The 18597-nt window shown below is 48.0% G+C and overlaps 1 protein-coding gene across 1 annotated transcript in view; it reads right to left on the bottom strand.

Moving 5' to 3' along the window:
* The window catches only part of LMCD1 (LIM and cysteine rich domains 1), a 72699-nt gene that overhangs the window by 30145 nt on the left and 23957 nt on the right, over positions 1-18597 (bottom strand). Inside the window, exons 2-3 of the mRNA XM_075552328.1 lie at positions 7911-7999; positions 198-453 (exon numbers count right to left, since the gene is read on the bottom strand). Of these exons, the coding sequence (XP_075408443.1) occupies positions 198-453; positions 7911-7999 (345 nt within the window). The remainder of the gene's footprint in view (positions 1-197; positions 454-7910; positions 8000-18597) is intronic.

Genomic DNA, 18597 nt, shown 5'->3' with positions numbered 1-18597 from the left:
ATCACCAAAGCCTCCTGTCTGCTAGCTCCCCTAGCCCCAAGTTCAGTGAGGCAGAAACACAGCTGAGACCAGTGACTCCTACCCATGTCGGTACCTTGTCCTCTCCCTACCTCACCTGGGGAATTTAGCAACCCCCAGAAGGCTCATCTTCACGAAGACATGAGAAAAGCCACTTGGTTAGATGGATGCTGTCTTACCAGTTTCTGGGTGACTCCTGGGGGCGCCCACTCATAGGTGATGGTGTCAAAGGTGGGATCTTTCCCCGTGGCAATGGGGTTGGTCATGATCATTCTGTTCCTCTTGTAGATCCGGATGCCGTCCCCACCTTTCACTCGAGCTGTGAGGGTGGAGTACTTGGAGTCCATCAGCAAACGGCCAATTTTCCGGTCGTCGTCCAGGTCAGAACTTAGGCAGTGGTCATCTTGACTGCACTTGCAGGACTTGCATCTTTTCCTAGGGGGAGAGGTGGGGCAGGTGAGCGCAACCTCTGGAAATGAGCGGCAGAGCAAGGCGCATTCATTCTTCTGAAGGCAAACACAGAGTTAGCAGCAAAGCAGAATAAGAGAGACAGAAATGTGCTGGGACTGGGAACTGCCTTTGGGAGATGACTGATGGACATTCCTCACTGTGTGTGGGTTAGAAAACTTGACCTCGGCTGAAGAAGAGGGTAGCATGCTTGCACCGTCCATGGACTACGTCCAGCCCATAGTCTGCTTTGAGAAAGACAGTTGTGGGAAAGCCCAGAGATGCTCATTCATGTGCATTCTGTAGCAAGCTCCTTCCTCACTAACGTTTGTTGAGTTGAGTGGGACGAACAGGATCCCCCAGACTCATAGAGATAAAATGTTTACTATCTGGCCTTTCCAGGAAAAGTTGGCTGATAGCCGCTCTACAGAATTATTCAAATTACCTTCCAAGATTCATGAGCCTAGAAACTTGACAACTTTAGAAATTATGTTAGCACACACACCAGAACTCGCAAAAAAAACAAACTGGAAAGTTTCCTCAAGACACCTTGGACCGAACCCAGGCCTTACATGATATTCGTAGAAAGGTCCTTGGGCTGCTGCGAGATTGATGCTCGCTGGGTGAGGCACGACCATGAAGCTGGGAGAAAAGGAATCATCCTGGGAAGGTTCAAGTTCACTTGAGAGTCTAATGCGTCTCCTTGGCAATGATATTTAAAACAGTTGTGTCTAGCTGCTCTCTATCACGCTTCTCATGTTTGGAGATCCAGTGATACAGAGTGGAAGAATCTGCTGCTCTGTCCTTCTGGCCTGCCGCTCTGGGTGTGCTGGGCTGGGTCTTATATGCTTACATGGTCCAAGGGAGCCAAGTTGTTAAGATTGGCTGCAGGGATGGGAAGGCCTAGGTGATGAAGACTTCACTACCAGTTAGACAACCACTTCCCAGCCACCAAGGAAGCCTTGCTGTCTCTTCTGCCTGGGGGGAGATTGATGAGTTCCGCTGTTGACCACAAATATTGACTGTGGGGTTACTGGCGCATGGCTTGGTCATCCACATTAGCGGTTCTCAACGGAGGTCAATGCTGCCTTCCAGGTAACATTAGTCAATGTTTTTAGACATTTTTGACATCCACCACTGGGGGTTGTGGTGGGGCAGGGTGTGGTGGCAGCGGGGTGGGGAGGACTGCTACTGAATTCTGTGTAGAGATCAGGGATGCCGCAACACATCCTACAAAGGACAGGGAAACCCTGGAAACACAGGATTGAACAGTTCAAGTTCTAGCAACCATGTTAAGGTTGAGAAATCCTGTCCTATGGGAAGAGACTACCACCTGCCGGTTTGTCATGCTGTGGCGGCTAGCATATTACGCTGACTCTGAAAGCGACAGCAATGGGATTTCAAATGCTAGCAGAGAGACTCATGGCGGACAGGTTTCGACGAAGTTTCTATTAAAATAGACTAGGGAAAAAGTTCTGGTGATCTCCTTCCAAAACTCAGCCAAAGGACGTCTTAGAGTACAGATTGCTCCTTGGGAGAGTGGAGGTTGAGCCTTCCACTTGCTTACTGCAGACATGTCATCTGGAAAGACGAGAAAGTGGTCATCATGCTTGGTAGAGGGCCAACGAACATGAGGAAAACCCTCAATGAGTGGGTCAACACGCTAGCCACAACAATGGCTCACACAAACCGATACTCGTGACAATGACACCGGACTGGTATGTCTCCAGGTCAGCCTGAGTTGGAGGCTGCTCAATAGAAACTAGCAACAACATGTAAAGAGGGGACCCCACTGCAGCTCTTGAAGAGTTGAGTCAGGGTGGGGAGAGAGAGAACCACCTGGTCTTGGGAACTCAGGGGAGAAGCACGTGGCGTCACCTCCTCCAGCTGCTCCCCAGGGTTTCCCCGGCAGTGCACGGACAAGAATGCGGACAGCCCTTGGCTAACGGCGGTGCAAACAGGTCTTCAGTGTAGGCCGTGTCTTGCCTTCCATAACCGGATGTTTCTCAGAGCAAAGAGAAGCTTAGGGTCTCGGTTCACAACCACCCGGTTGCAATTTGAGGAATGCAGAAACAGATGATGTTTCTGGCATTCAAAAGGAGCGTCTAAGGGCAAAAATGCAAAGCCAATTCTTTTTGCTCTCATCAAATGGGTTGTTGACTGTGCGGAAGGGCCTGGTGGTGTGGTGTGGAGGGGTATGCTGCGGGCGGCTAACTTCCAGGTATGCGGGTTGAACCCACCAGCCTGCTCCTGTACAGTCTGACAAGCACAGAAACCCACAGAGGCAGTTCCACTCTGTCCTCTTGGATTCCTCTGAGTCAAAATCGACTGGCTGGCATTTTCTACAATGAGAACTGTCTCCTTGTTCAGGGGCCACACATTATAGACTGAACTATGTCCCCTTAACCTATGTGGATTCCTGGTCCTTGTACCTGGGGACAGAAGGCCTGGCGGCATCGTGGGTTACGTGTTGGGCTACAAACTGAAAGGTTTTGTCCAATCAGGTGCTTCATGGGAGACAGAGGAAGTTCTCTGCTCCCATGAAGGTCTGTAGCCTTGGAAACCCAACAGGCAATTCTACCCTTTCCCGTAGGGCCCTATGAGTTGGAATCAACTTGATGGCACTGAGTTTTTGGGTTGTTTTTGTACCTGTGGATGTGATACTGTTTGGAAAGAGAGGATTTCTTTTGCTATGTTCATGAGGACCCATCACCGTGCAAGGTGTAACCAAAACCTGATTGACGCCTGGACCAGAAAAGACGCGGACATACACCTAAGAGGTAAGACAGATGACAAGCAACCGGGGGCTCTAGACCCTGAATGACTCCCTCCGAAAACCAGTGCCCTCACTGGGACGTCTGCCCTCTAAAACTGGCCACCAAGCCTGATCTTTAAAGACACTCGCTTATAGTGATTTGGGTTTTCTGGCCCCAGCTGATGAAGAGTAAACACTTGGCTAAGGAGACACGTGATGGAGCCACTGGTTTGCATGTAGGTGTGAGAGCAGCACCGTGGAAGCCGGTCGGGAAAGGGGAAGGAAATGAAGGAAAGCCAAGTGTGGAAGGATGGAGGGAGGAATCCTGGCCTAATCCATCTGATTCCCTGACCTTTCAAATACAGGTCAAACATGGAATAGGAAGAGGAGGCTGCCCTACAGACCTTTGGTGACTGTATGCTTCTAGGATGTTATACCCGATGTTGGGGACTCAAACCATTTTAAAACAGACTTCAATCAATGGGAGATGTTCCTGGAAATGGTGTCAGCCTCATTCGCTGTTCATTGATATAGCCAATGAGGCCTCTGTGTGGACATGGCCTCCTCCTGAGGATTCTGGGAACTCCTGCATTCCTCCTTGGAGGCCGGAGACACACTCTCTCTCTGCTCAGTCCCTACAAGACATCCTCATTGACAAGCCACATGGAGACAGGATGATGGCCGCCAGAGCCTGCAAGCCAGAGAAGTCATGTGGAGCCCCCTGCCAGTGCTGAGATGCTTACACCACCACTGGATCCACAAGACTTCCCACCCACTGGCCTGGGATCTTCCTGCATTTGGCGTCATTCCATGTGTTTTGCGAGTCTGAAGAAGACTTTATAGATTGATATCTAACATATGGGCTAATATAGGACTTATGGACTTGCTCTGGACTGGGCTAGGATGTTTTCTCAATATTCAATTGCTCTTGTATACAAACCTCGTTCTTATTTATACACATAGGCACGTCTATGAATTTGATTTAGTTAACCCAGACTAACACCCCCCTACCCCACGCCCCGAATTTTCTGCTACTGTAAAGATGATGGCCTGGGACACCCTATGGGGCTGTTCCGCTGTGTTCCACTAGTTTTCTGTGGGTTGAAAGGGACTTGGCCGCGTCGAACAACAACGACACTATACTGTGTCCTTTCAGGGCTGCGGTCGGAGTTGCAATGAAGACTGTAGGGGGTGCAAAGCCTAGTTCTTTTACTCTCAGGCCCTTTACTGGCCTAGGTCAACTCCTGGCTTTATAAACTTTGCTGTTCATTACAATCTCCTGGGAACTTAAGTGGAGAGATGCCTGAGCCAAGCCTAGTTAGTCTGATGGACAGATGGGGGGTGGGATCATGCTATGTGCACTTTTCATCAAGTTCCAGAGCCAAAATGGTGCTACCCTACCATCTGAGTGTCTCTGAAGGGCCCCTTTCAGTAACAGAAACAGCTCAGATTGATTTTCTGTAGATTGGCCCTCGAAAACCACAGGAGACCTAGCGAGGAGCCAGAACGGACTCTGGCAGCGTGTGCAGCATTTGGACTTCGTGGAGACCCCATGTGTGTCAGAGGAGGGCTATGCTCCGTAGGTTCCCAAGGGCTGATTTTTCAAATCGCCCAGCCTTTCTCCCAAGGCACTTCTGGGAAGACTCAAACTGCCAACTCTATGGTCAGTTGCCTACCACCATCACTGCTGGCCCCAGGCTTACAGACGATTAAAGCATGAGATCCAGCAGCGTGTCAGCCTGCCGTCTTACAGCCATTCCATGTCCCCCACTAGATACTCCAGGCCCCTGGTAGGGTTGATCAAACCAGGGAGGACACTTCAGATACAGGCTCTGCCAGCTATAATCCATATTTCCGAAAGACAAATTCACCGGACATCCAAATCACTGGTCAGCTACCAAGGCAAGGGTGGGATTAAAAATGGGGACGGTGGAGGGAACCAATTTCAGTGAGCTTTGTATAACAATGCCTCCCCCGAACCCCAAGGGGAATGAACAACAGAAACCTGGGTGAAGGGAAACAGTGGACGGTGTAAGGTAGGAAAATAATAATAATTTATAATGTATTAAAGGGTCAGCAGGGTAGGAGGGTGGGGCAGGGAGGCAAAATAGAGGAGCTGATACCAAGGGCTCAAGTAGAAAGAAAATGTTTTGAAAAGGAAGATGGGAACAAATGTACAAATGTGCTTGACACAATGGATGCATGTATGGATTGTGATAAGGGCTGTAAGAGCCCCCAATAAAATGATTTCTAAAAAACACCCCCCCCCAAAAAACCCAAACAACCAAACAAAAAAATTGCCCCCCCCCCAAAAAGATACCCCAAACAACCAAACAAAAAAACCAAAGCAGAGAAACTTCTGGTCTGAGGAGGAGAACGGCCCTCCTGCCCTAGACAACCGCAAAGCCACACGGAGTGTTTTTACGAAGTGCTTTCTGATGCCAGAAAACAGCCTGTGGTCCTGGGGAAAAGGGAGATCACTACTGACTGACTAGGGGTCTGTTTAGAGAACCTCTTCTCTGCCCCGCCACCCGAAAGGAGACTCCTGGCAGCCTTCAAAGAGCTGGAGAGGCCCCAGGGCTCTCTGCGAGAGCTCCAAGACCAAGAAGTTGAGGTGAAAAGGAAGCTGACGTTCCTCCCGGGCCAGAACGAGCTCTCTGGGCCATGATTAGAAGCGTGGAAAGTTCCCTGTCGGGGAGTGCTTTAGCTGACAGAGGGGGGGGCAGCTTAGGTTGGCTGGTCTTGAAGGCCCTTTGCATGCAGAAGCGTTTTGTGAGCTCTTTTGAAGTTGGGACTGCCAGAGAATGGAGTCAAGGGGAGGCCTTGTACTTTGAAAGCTCATCCCATGCCAGCTGCTGCAGGGTCCAGTCCGATGCACGGTGGCCCGTGTGTCCAGCAGCACTGTGCTCCCTAAGTTTCAGGGGTGGGTGCTGGGGAAGCAGATCACCAGGCCTTTCTTCCAAGGTGTCTCCGGGTGGCGTTGACCCACCGGCCTTTGGGTGAGCAGCTGAGTGCATTAACTCTTTGTATTACCCACGGACCTACGCGCAGAGTCCACAGTCTTACAGGACAGTCAATAGCATGAGATGGGGCAGCATGCCAACCTGAGTTAGAATCCTGCCATCAAGTAGCCATTTCCGCATTACCCACCCTCAATTTCCTAATTTGCAAAATAAGGAAACCGATATGTCATACCTGTGTTTTCCCCCCGGATTTAAATATAAAAAGTTGAGTTCAGTTCAGTATAAATATGGTAAATACACGTGGAATCAAACTATGACTTAGCCCTGCCACTTCACAATGGAAGTCAGCATGTCTGAAAAAAACACCTCCCAAATGCTGTCCCCCCTGAGTGAGTGCCGCAGGTGAAGCTCTGTCTACGGAGACAGGAGCTCCTTGGTGATGATCACGTTCTCCAGAGCTCAGTCTCTCTCCCAGGGTTCCAGAGACCAGGTCCCCAGGTTGTGGTGCCCTGGACTTATGCAAGGTGGTAGCATTTCCTTGGGTGTCAAGAGTCTCAGTGAATTAAAAAGGAAAACTCTATAAACCTTAGTTAGAGGTAAGTTCTAGATTCTGGTTAGTAAGTAAGTACCATGTACACAGGATTTCAATTGCTCTTTCGGGGTCTCTTTGGGGTTTCTGGTGCAGTGGGGAGCGATCAACCCCATGTAGAAAACCTTAGGGCAGACAGACTGAGACACACGAGACACCAACAACCAGTGCCCACATTCTCCTGGGCAGCATGGCTGGGTTGAAGGTGGCAGCCGCAAGTTTGATCCCACTTATTTGTTGGACTCCCAACAACAAGGTCCATGGTTCAAATCTACCAGCTGCTCTCTGGGAGAGATGAGGCAGTCTCTGCTGTAAAGATCTGGTCTCGGAAACCCTTTTCAGGGTTGCTATGAGTTGGCCAGGGCTCTCCGGCAGTGGGGAATGAATCAGTTCCTTCTATGGTAGTGTTCTCAACCTTCCTCATGCCATGACCCTTTCATGTAGTTCCTCATGTTGTGGTGACTTCGCAACCATAAAATTATTTTCCTGGCTACTTCATCACTGTCATTTCACTACCGTGAAAAGGTCGTTCGACTCTCAAAGGGGTCGTGACCCACAGGTTGAGAACCGCTGTTCTACGGGCTCCTGGTGGCACAAGGCTCAGCGGCTAAACAAATGGTCTGGAGTTCAAAGCCCATAGCTATTCCAAGACCCGCTGCTCTGCTCTGGTAAAGATTAAAGTCTCATCGACTCCACGGGGCAGGTCTTCTCTGTCTTAGAGGCTCGCTATGAATTGGAATTGACTGGATGGTGTCCTTCAACAACTTCCTTCAGCTTTGCACCCCAAAGATGTTTTTTCTTGTTTCTCAATTAGGCCCTGCTTGGCACACACGTTTTATTGATAAACCGCTAGGTTGGTGCCGTGCGTACTGTGGAAGGGAGACCAGCTGCTTTGTAAAGAGTAAAGACAAAAAGGAAGGAGACCCCGCTGGAACACATGGGGTCTAATGAGTAGGAGTCAACTCCGTGGCAACAAGGGTTTCATTCTGTTTTTGCACAAATGAGACTGAGCTAGAGAGAAGCAGAGAGCTCGCACTCTGCACCACGGACAGCCCCAGCAGAAGAAGACCAGCAGGGTTCCCAGAAGGACAGCCAAAGCCCCAAAGCAAGCAGATCCCCCTCCTAGCAAGTCTGTTACCTCCATGAATGTGGCTCGAAGCCGGAGCACGTCTGTTTGCATCTGAGACAAGGCACTGCTCTTGCTGACTGTTGCTGGCCCAAGGACATCTGGAAAAAGAGACAGAAAAGAGGGTGTTTTCCTTCTCAACATCTTGGATGGGACTGCTTGACCTCTGGAAGACTTGGCATGCCAGCAAAGGGATTGTGTGGGGTTCAAAGGACTTGAGATGAGTAAGCCATCACTGACTGTTTACCAGGAACGGGGCAGACACACTGGGAATTCGGCCATGGGCAGGCGAGCGTGGAAGGGTGGGGCTCTTCCCAATAAAACCGCAGCGAGGTCTCTGCTGTATCTCCAGTGCTATCCGAACACACCACGTTGCAGGGAAACACTCTCCAGGCCTGCTTCCCCAGCAGCACCGGCCCTCCCCCGCCCACCGGCATTGGGTCCAGCTGCCACTCCAATGGACACTTCTGCTGGGGTCCCACATTTCTGAACTCAACGATAGGGTGTGATTAAACCAAAGCGACAGGCACAGACAAATGGTTATTCTGCCACATGTTTGTAGCTTGAAGCATACATGAAATATTTGCGAAAATACTGGCAGTCACAGGACATTCAAAATCTGGTTTTCCTTTATAAGGAGAAGCATGCACCGGGCAGGTTTCATTACTGGTTCCAGGCCACAGAGGTAACCGAGGTTCAGTGGCTGCTGCTGCTGCTGTGTTTAGACCCACGTGCTCAACCATGGCTTCAAATCAGTGGTATCACCCAGGAACGCACAGCTTCAGGCTCCCAAGCCTTTTGAGCCAGAATCTGCATTTTCCCCAAATTCTCCAGAGATTTCTATTTCAGGAACATTGGAGAATCAGCGAGGTGGGTTTTACAGTCACTCTTCACCTACCAACTACCTCATTAATTGATGCTAAGCAGTCATCCCCACAGTAAAATCAATCTACCACAGGGGTCTATTTTGCACACCGATTATGTCCATCTGACAACAGCCAACGCTGGCTGAGGTGTGAAGCAAGAGTCACTTTGCTTGTTGTGCTGAAGGTTGTGTGCCAACTTGATTGAGCCAGGATTGTCAGTGGTTTGGCAGTTATGTAGTGATGTGATTTGGCAGTTACATCAGGTAGTCATCCTCCATTTTGTGATAGGATGTGGTCATCCTCCATTTTGATGTGATCACCCTCCATTTTGTGACAGGATGTGGTCATTCTCTATTTTCACATAACACCAATTTTTGCATAATGATCTGGTCTTTGGTACCTAATCATGTTGATAAATCAAGATTAGGGGCATATGGACCTGCGGGTTAGGAAACAATGTTCCCCTAGGGTTAGCAGTGGAGATGACTTGGTACATAAGCAAGCACACAATCGATACACAGATACAAAGATGTCTATAGATAATCAGAACGAGGACTCAGTCAAATAGTAAATGGATAAACTGCTTATTTCATTGATCTATTTAATAATTAATTTCACATCTCTAACATGCCAAGAGACCTGAATGGTCTGAGTGGTTAAGGTGCTTAAAAGTCTGGTAGTTTATTTTCTAAAGTCTTGGCCACTGAAAGTTGTGTAGAGCACAGCTCCACTCTGACACATGAATTAGAATCAGTTCAACGACAATGAGTTTGCTATCTAACAGACTACCATAATATTTCAAGCTGCAAAACATCTGTAGGAAAATTCCATGATCTTTTCAGTCCGTGGTCCCGCCACTTTTTTGAAGCTCCCTTGCACTTTGAGAGCATCCTGCTCACACGCGTGCCAGATTCCTGCCAACAGTGCACATCCAGGCGATGCTTACCATCCACTCATTCTTAGCAGGGCGCTTTCACGAGGAGGCAGATCTTTGCTCATTTAAGCCAATGGTAAATAAACGTGCTAAAACTTCTACTTCTTTTTCTTGACCTTTGGCATTCTAGCAGTGGAAATGCAGTGACCCCCTCATATTTCAGTTTTCAGTAACTTCAGGCTATCGGGGGAGGGGGATGCATGCCCACCCCGGGTCCATCAGAGTTTTGGGTGGTTCTGCAATGTTGGATGCTGCATCAAGAGCATTTAAATGGAAGCAGAGTCACCCAGGTGGACAGGTTTCCGCAGAGCTTCTAGAAAAAGACAACCAAAGTACAAAGGGCTGCTGACTGACCTCTGCAAACCAGCCCATGAAAACCCTGGGACCCTAACAGAACACAGGCTTGGTCAAGAGGCCATGTTTGGTGAGGTCGAGGGTGAGGGAGACACTTGGTGAGAGGGAATCGAACAATAACCTCAATGATGGACTGTCACAAGCCAGCCCAGCGTGGATGACCCTGGCCTGGGCGCCACTGCTTTGGTTGCTAACTGGGTCCCACCAGAAGTTGGAGCTGGTGCAGGGACCACCAACAAGCACAACGTAACTGATGAATCAGATTTCACAGTTGTATCACTGCAAGATTTCACTGTCAGACTGGCTTACGTAGGCCCACAGACAGGGAGGTCTTGAACCAGAAAAGCTCTGCGGAAACGCTCGCTAGCTTGGAAGACACCCAGCAGGCTGCAACATTGCTGCCCTGAACAGGGGATTCATCCAGATGTTTAGCCCGGTGAGTGTAGCTGTAATTCTGTCTGCTGGCCCAGAGTCTGGTTTCGAAATAGAAGAGTGCTGGAGGCAGTCCCATTCAGCAGAGTGGGCCTGACCCAGCGGGGCCATTCTGGCATTTACGAGCTGTACAACCCAGGGCCATTTGTCTCTCTCCCAGCCCAAGCTGCGACTCTGGAAAACTGGCCTGCATCAACGCCGTCTAAGTCTGTTCAGTGAGATACCACACCCTGTGGTTAGTAGTCTGGGAAGAAAGGGGTTATATGATGAAATCACCCTGGTGGGCATTGAATTCGGAAGGTCCTCTCTGAGGCTTCAGAGTGCCGATGTGGACCAGCAGTGAGAAGTGAGGCTGAGAACAGGAGGCTTTTTCCAAACTGAGACCCAAGCTCTGTAGTACCACAGCCCTGCGTTCTCCTGATTCTGCTTGCTGCCAGCGTGCTGGCCCTGACTTATGGCAAGCCCATGCACAGTAGCACGCCATGCTACCTGGCTCTAGACAGCTTGGGAGAATGGACTGTTTTCATGGAGTCTCAGTCTCCTTACCTGTTTCATGGGGATAATAAGAATCTAGACTCCTGAGCTATGGTGCAGGCTGTAAGAGAGGGCGCACAGAAAACACGTGGTCCTTAGTAAGCACTGAGGACCTGCTGCATCATCTGATGAAAACAGAGACACCTGGCTTAGCTCTCCCTGAAGTATTTTTTCAACCTCGGAATGTCTCTCCTTTGTTTCAAAAAGAAGAAAATATAAAACAAAAGCAGGTGTTCCTTTCTAACCCTACTTGTGTTCCACACTGAACCACCCACTTAGTGAGAGACTCTGGCTATTCCTAGTCCTCAAAGGGATCTGCTGTCCATCACCTGAAGCACACCGACATGACAATATCATACAAGCCCAGGGAAAGGCAGATGTCGTCAGATAAGTGATGCTTAGGGACTTCTGGCCTTGTGGGGCCATGCTGTCAGGGCAGATGCAGGTTCAGGAAGTAGAGAGCTGGCCGCCCTAGTCTCTAGTCCTGGTTGTTGGATGGTTTCCATGGTGACAGAAATCCATGGGAGAGAAAAAGAAATGGCCTTTGCAGGGGGAAGAAATACATTCGAGGCCACACTGTCTGCCCCGATCAATAGCCTTTGTCTGCCACGTGCCGGTCACCCGGGCCCACACAGATCCAGTCAGAAACACGGCACTGTTAATGGACGAGGGGGAGAGAACACCAGTCTGAATCAGTGTTTAATATGCGATGGCTTGTTTATAAACAGTGGGTTTCTCTCATGTGGCTCTGTCGCTGTTGAAAGAATGTACTGGGTCTCAGTAACTGAGACTAGAGATATTTAAAAAAAGAACCATCACTTAAAAAGTGGTTTCTTGGAATGCAGCATCTGTTTGGTCCTTTTTCCTGTGGGGGGGACAAAACACGTTGTGACAATTTTCTTTGGCTCAGGTTAACAGGAGGTGTTTTACCTGCTGTGGCCTTGGACGTGATTCCTGTCAGGGATTGAAAAGAATGTGATCACTCTGAGAGCCCCTGGGGTGCAAGGAGCAGAGGGCACCCCTTCTCGGCTTCCTCCCTCCTGAAGGCAAAGATCAATTGAACAAGGACCCCAGCAGAAGTCTTCGTGGGGACAGAGTCACCGGGAGTAACAGAGGATCGCGATGAAGATGAATCGACAATGGGGAAATGAAAAAAAAGGGGCTAACTCAGTATCCTGATCTGAAAAATAGCTCATCCCTGCCCTTTGTGCCTCAACGGGGCTGCTGGCAGCATCATGTAAAATTAGAATTTGTGTGTGTGTGTAAAGTGAAATGAGTCATTATTTCACCAGTGCTACAAAAACAAAAACTTATCCTAAATCTGTAAATAAGGTAGAAAGGTGAGTGCCATGCTAGCAAATCCCATACCCCCACAGAATTATCTAGAGAAATATTCTTTGTTCTACTCTAAGACTTGGTGAAATTACACATAATTCTGTCCAGAGGACATAGAAATTTTGTCCTTAAGGATTAGGGTTTATTAATTAGGGTACTAATCAGTTGTGTGGTTATAACTATCAACTTATTCTAACATTTCTTTATTACATTTTCTATAAATACCTAGCTTCCCAAATGCCTATTTAATGGGTCTACATCTACACATCTTGCTGGTTCCTTCCTTAGATAATTAAATGAATAAAACCTTTAATAAGTTTCATTTGATATTTTCATGACTTTATCTTTTGAAAGGATCATCTAGTATCATTTCAGGCTCTGATTACTGCCTGTGAGTTTATGTGTGAGCTCGTAGGTTCTGCATGGAGGGGTCTGCTGCACATATCTGCAGTTAGCGGTGCAGTGCTTGACAGTGGCACCAGGCCTCCTTTGGGAAGAAATATGTTATTAAAGATTAGTTAACAGATTTGCTGACCTTATTTTAGGGGTGTTGATGGTAGTTGGGAAGTTTAGGGATCATTTTCTGTATGTAATTCTAGTTCTTTTATGCACTTTCTTGTACCTTGTATGCACAAGCTTATATCTTTTCCACAATCACTTACTTCATGTGTGTCAGAGCAGATTTGCCCATCCTGGGGTTTTCAATGGCTCCGACTTTTCACAAGCAAGAGCCTTGGTGACATCTAGGGGTTAAGGGTTAGGCTGCTAATCCCAAAGTAGGCAGTTCAAACCCAACAGCCACTCCCTAGGAGAAAGATGAGTGTTTGCTCCAATAAAGATTTAAAGTCCCACAGACCCTATGTAGGGGTTCCACTCTGTCAGAGAGGGCGGCTACAAATCAGAACTGATGCAACCACAGAGATGGTGGTGGTGGGTGTCGGCGTAGCAGTTTGGGAACGGCAATAAACATACAAATTACCCTGTCACAACACAGATTCCGTGTCTCTCTAAGTCTGTGGCGAGCAGGAAATTGCCTAGTTCTACCAAGTCCCAGGTGACGCTAATGTTGCTGGTCAGGGGACCACACCTAAGAGTAGCAAGAGGCTATAACAGGGGCTCCGGCACAGGACAATCAATAGGAGAGTCACATAAAGCTTTCAAGGTCTAGACAGAGCCTCAAACCCACCATCTCTAGGGGTGGAGCCTTAAGCAGTAGCTTTGCAGGTGACGCCAGTCAGTGGACAATTTGGGACCCACTAGATCTCCCACGGGGCTCTGCCCTGGCTCAGATTGGATTTAAAGGAGCTCGGTTTTCATTGGCTGAGATCATTCTCATTCCAAAACATTTTTTGTGTGGTGCTATCCCCTACAAAGTGAGTGTCCACAGCAGTAAGTCTCATTTTCGTTATTGGGATTTCTTTTTGATAATTTTCAGCCTGCCTCACAGGGTTCCAGGAGCCCTGGTGGTATAGTGGGCTATGTGTTTGGCTGCTAACTGCAAGGTTAGCAGTTCAAAACCACCCAGCTGCTCCACAGAAGGAGAAGGCTCTCTTTCCTGTAAAGAGTAACAGTCTTGGAAACTCACAGGGACAGTACTACCCCGTCCATTAGGGTCACTCTGAGTCAGAATTGATATGATGGTCAGGAATTCAGGGTTCACAGGCATCAGAGCCAAGGACAAGAACTCTTATAAGAACCATCTAGAAGGGAAACCGAAGCCCTTCCTCTGTCTCTTCACATCATTGTCTGACTCCCTGACACCACTCCTCTGTCAGGCCAAGGTCACAGGAGGTGACTGGGCCCCAAGGCAGACCCTGTCGAGCAGAGGGCAGGACTAGAGTCATCACAGGAACCTAAGGGTGGCCCCGTGGAGAACATAGAAGGTTCAAATAGGTCATCTGCTGGATGACCACGGAAACCTGGTTTGAAAACCTGATGATAGAAAAACAAGCTGCCAAGACAACAGGGAAACAAAAACATCGAAGAATAACAGGATCCATATACCAGCCCCAACAAAGGAGCTGTTCTTATAAAGCTGAAATTCCTTATTTATGGCCCTTTCCAAATGTGCACCCTCTCTGCCCAACATGCCCTCCCCAGACATGTCCCCTCTCCCCAGAAAGTGAACAATAAGCCCAGAGCTGTCTGGGGAGGCAGACACTGACTCTTTGTCTGTTCTTAAACATTAGGGTGACTTCTTGAATCCTATTCTATAATGTACTGGTTTCAACATAGAACGACTGCCTCTCTTCCCACACCCCCACCGCCCACCCCATATTACTGTGAAACTACTGTTTCATGTGGCGTGTGTCTTCTGACTTCTCTCTCATCATCATGATGCTTACACACTATTTAGGGAAGCAAACTTTACATTATTGCCAAGAGAGTCCTGTTTCTCCAAATATAAAATGATAGAGTGGGGCTTCTGACCCCAATTCTGGAGGATTCTATCTTTTAATGCATCAAAATGACTGACTTAGCAGCTCTGGTAGTGCAGTTACATGCTTGGCCTTGATCCACATAGTTGGCAGTTCAAAACCACCACCAGCTCCAAGGGAGAAAGACGGGACTCTCTACTGCCATGAACAGTCACAGTTTGTGAAACCCACCGGGGGTCACAATGAGTCAGCACTGACCCAATGGCAGTGCGAGGGGGAGGGCCAGGTGTGGAGCCCTGGTGGCATCGTGGTTAAGAACTGGGCTCCTAACCACAAGGTCAGCAGTTTGAAGCCATACTAGTCTAGTATTTAGAATCCTATGCATGGAAACTCCCCCACCCCCACTCCACCCCAAGACCAGTCCTATGGAAAGCAGAGCCAGAATCATAATTGGTGAGTGGCGGCTAATTGTCAGAGTTGGCTGAGCCAGTGATTCAGGGGACTGATTCAATTATTTTTTATTATTAGATGGCTTCTGTAATATTCAATGTATGCCTTGTGCTGGCAGCAATGGAGTGTGTCTGATGGATTTATCTTGAGATGCTGGGAATGTGTGGTGTCCCCGATAAAGTTTTAAACAAATGCACACAATCTTACTCTCTAAAGGATTTTTCTTTGTTGCCCCATCAGTTTCACAATCTAGTCTGATCAAGGCAACATCTGGGAGGAAATGGGCTGAATACACCCGCTCTTACTGCCTGCCTTGTTCTCTCCACACAATTACCTCTTAGTCTGTGTATGAGTTCCAAACGAGCACAATGAAGTGGTCTGGAATTCCCATTCTTCTCAAGGCTGTCCATAGCTATGATTCACACACATGCCTTGGCGTAATCAACAATACGTAAGTAAACATCTTTCTGGGATTCTCTGCTTTCAGCCAAGATCTGGCATCAGCAATGACACTGTTCCATATCCTCTCCTGAAACTGGCCTGAACCTTGGGAAACTACCTGTCAGTGCACTGCTGAAACTGTTGTTAGATGATCTTCAGCAAAATTTTACTCACATGTGATATCAATGATATTGTTCTATAGTTTGCGCATTCTGTCAGGTCTTCCAAATTTCTTGGAATAGGCAAGTGAGTGCTTTCAGTACTTCCATCGGCTTATTGAAACTTTGGGATTCTATCAATTCATAAAGCCTTGTTTTGGGCTAATGCTTTCAGAGCCGCTTTAACTTTTTCTTCAGCACCACTGGTTCTTGCTCATAAGCTACCTCCTGAAATGGTGGGATGTCTACCAATCCTTTTCTGTACAGCGAATCTGTGTATTCTTTCCATCAAGGCAATACTGTATGGTTTGGAGTCAGGAAAGCTGTGTATAACCGTTGTGTCCCTTCACCATAATTATTCAATCTGTATGCCGAGCAAATAATCAGAGAAACTGGACTATATAAAGAATACTTGTGGCATCAGGATTGGAGGAAGGCTTATTAACAACATGAGATATGCAGATGACACAACCTTGCTTGCTAAAAGTGAGGAGGATTTGAAGCACTTGCTGATGAAGAGCAAGGGCTGCAGCCTGCAGTAGGAGTTACAACTCAATGTAATGAAGATCAAAATCCTCCCAACTGGACCAAGAGGCAGCCTCATGATAAATGGAGAAAAATTTGATGTTATCAAGGATTTTGTCTTACTTGGATCCATAATCAAGTTAAGAGGTCAAAAGACGTCTTGCATTAGATAAATATGCTGCACAAGACCTCATTAGTGTATTGAAAAGCAAGAGGATGCTACTTGGAAGACTAACGTGCACTTGACCCAAGCCATGGTCTCTTCCATTGCCTCACATGCATGTGAAAGTTGGGACATTGAATAAGGAAGAATGAAGAACAAATGATGCGTTTGGATTGTGGTGCTAGTGAAGAATATTAAAATCACCATGGACTGTTCAAAGGACACATGGATCTGTCTTGGAAGAAATGGGAGACTTCATCTTATTGGACATATTGTCAGGAGACACCAGTTCCTGGAGAGGGACATCATGCTCGGTAAAGTGGGGGGGGGGCAGAGAAACAGATGGCCTTCACCAATATAGACTGTCACAGTGGCTTCAACAATAGGAATAATTATGAGCACAGTGTAGGACCAGGTGGAATTTAGTTCGGTGGTACCTATGGTCACTATGGGGTGGAACGGACTTAAAGGCACCTAATAACAACACTGTCTCCTCTCTCAACATGAATGACAGGTAAAATCAGATTCACATCACGATGGCCACGAAGGGGACCTGGTTCACAGAAGTCCAGTATGCTGTCTTGGAGCACATGAAAGGCCTGCAGGAGGCTCCAGACATTTTGAGGATGGAGCCAGAAGGATCCTGTTCTGTATATCATACCAACTGTCCCAATAGTCCACCAGACACCAGGTAGTTGGTGAATGGGGCCCTCTCAGGCAATTCCTCAGGCAGGTTTTTGAGTTTCTAAGAATCCTTGACTCCCACATAGGCGAGCCCTGGCGGTGTAGTGGTTCTGAGATGGGTTGCTAACTGCAAGGTCAGCACATTGATACCACCAGCCTCTCTGTGAGAAAAAGATGAGGCTTTCTACTCCTGTAAAGAGTTCCAATTGTGGACACTAACAGGGAAATGCTACCCTTTCCTATATGGTCACTATGAATCAGGACTGACTTGATGGCAGTGAGGTTTTTAGTTTGATGCGGAAGGCCTGGGTTTAATTCTAAAAGCAGAATTTCTAGGTGAAGATGAACTACAAAGAACGTTCTTAAGCTGTATCTCTAAAAATCAGCCACCCCAAATGCTATGCACCACTATGGTTCTATCTGGAACTGACCATGGGGGTTGGCTCAGGATCAGCGTGTCCTTCCATTGTGCATCGGGCCTGCTAGACTACAGCGAACCCCAACAAAAGACAAGGACCTACACCACCGATACTCCTAAGCCCCAATATCACCGTATGTAATCCTTTATGGCAGATTCCTAAGGTCGCAATCACTCCTGAAGGTCTGAGTCCCCCACTAGGGAGGGCTGTTACTGGGGATCCCTGAGCTTGACCTTATGTGTGAACAAAATGGCTTAGTGTTGCCATGAAAACAGGGTAGCATAGCAAACCACAAGTGGAGAGGGAAATAGACAATGAAAGGTGGTTCTGTTTCCGGTATCTCCCACCAGGGTTCCCTGGCCCTGGCCAAGGGCCACGTTTTGCTGCATTGGGGCTGGTTCTAGAAAAGCAGTAATGTGCAAACCCAGGGCCGCGAAGGGGGAGATGCCCAGAGGACTGCTTTTAGGTGGCTGACGCTGGTGGTGGTTACAAAACTGCACCCCGTTTAGCAGCTGACCCCCCTTTTAATTGCCTGTTGCTGGTGGGTGGTCGGGAGAAGCCCTCTTAATCACAAACTCAAGATCCTTGCAATCACAGTTCTCCCTCTTATCTGGAACGGCCGGGAATTGAGTCTTCTGGTAACATCGCTCTGCTGGTGACGTCACATGATTTCTTGGAAAGTATAGGGCAGACTCTGATAGTACCCAGCTAGCCAAGATAGAAGACTATTCATTGTGCTTCTGCTTCTGTCTGCCGTCTTCTCCTCTTCTTAACACTTTCATCACAAATAGGCAAGGGGCAGTGAGTCTCAGATCACCATTGTTTTTAAGGGTTTGCCACTCTGGGGAAGGTCTGACATAAGAGACATTTGCCCCCCAAAGAGCTAGAGCAATCCCATGAAATAATCCGCATGGGTGGCCTCACTGGTCCACTTGGTCTTGACATCCCCGCCTCCAAAAAAATACCAGAGACAAACAACCCCAGCTACTTCGGCATCAACTCGACTCATGAAGATGCCACAAATGT

This window comes from Tenrec ecaudatus, chromosome 6 (genome assembly GCF_050624435.1).
Source record: "Tenrec ecaudatus isolate mTenEca1 chromosome 6, mTenEca1.hap1, whole genome shotgun sequence".
Lineage (NCBI taxonomy): Eukaryota > Metazoa > Chordata > Mammalia > Afrosoricida > Tenrecidae > Tenrec > Tenrec ecaudatus.
This window is presented reverse-complemented; position numbering and strand designations above follow the sequence as displayed.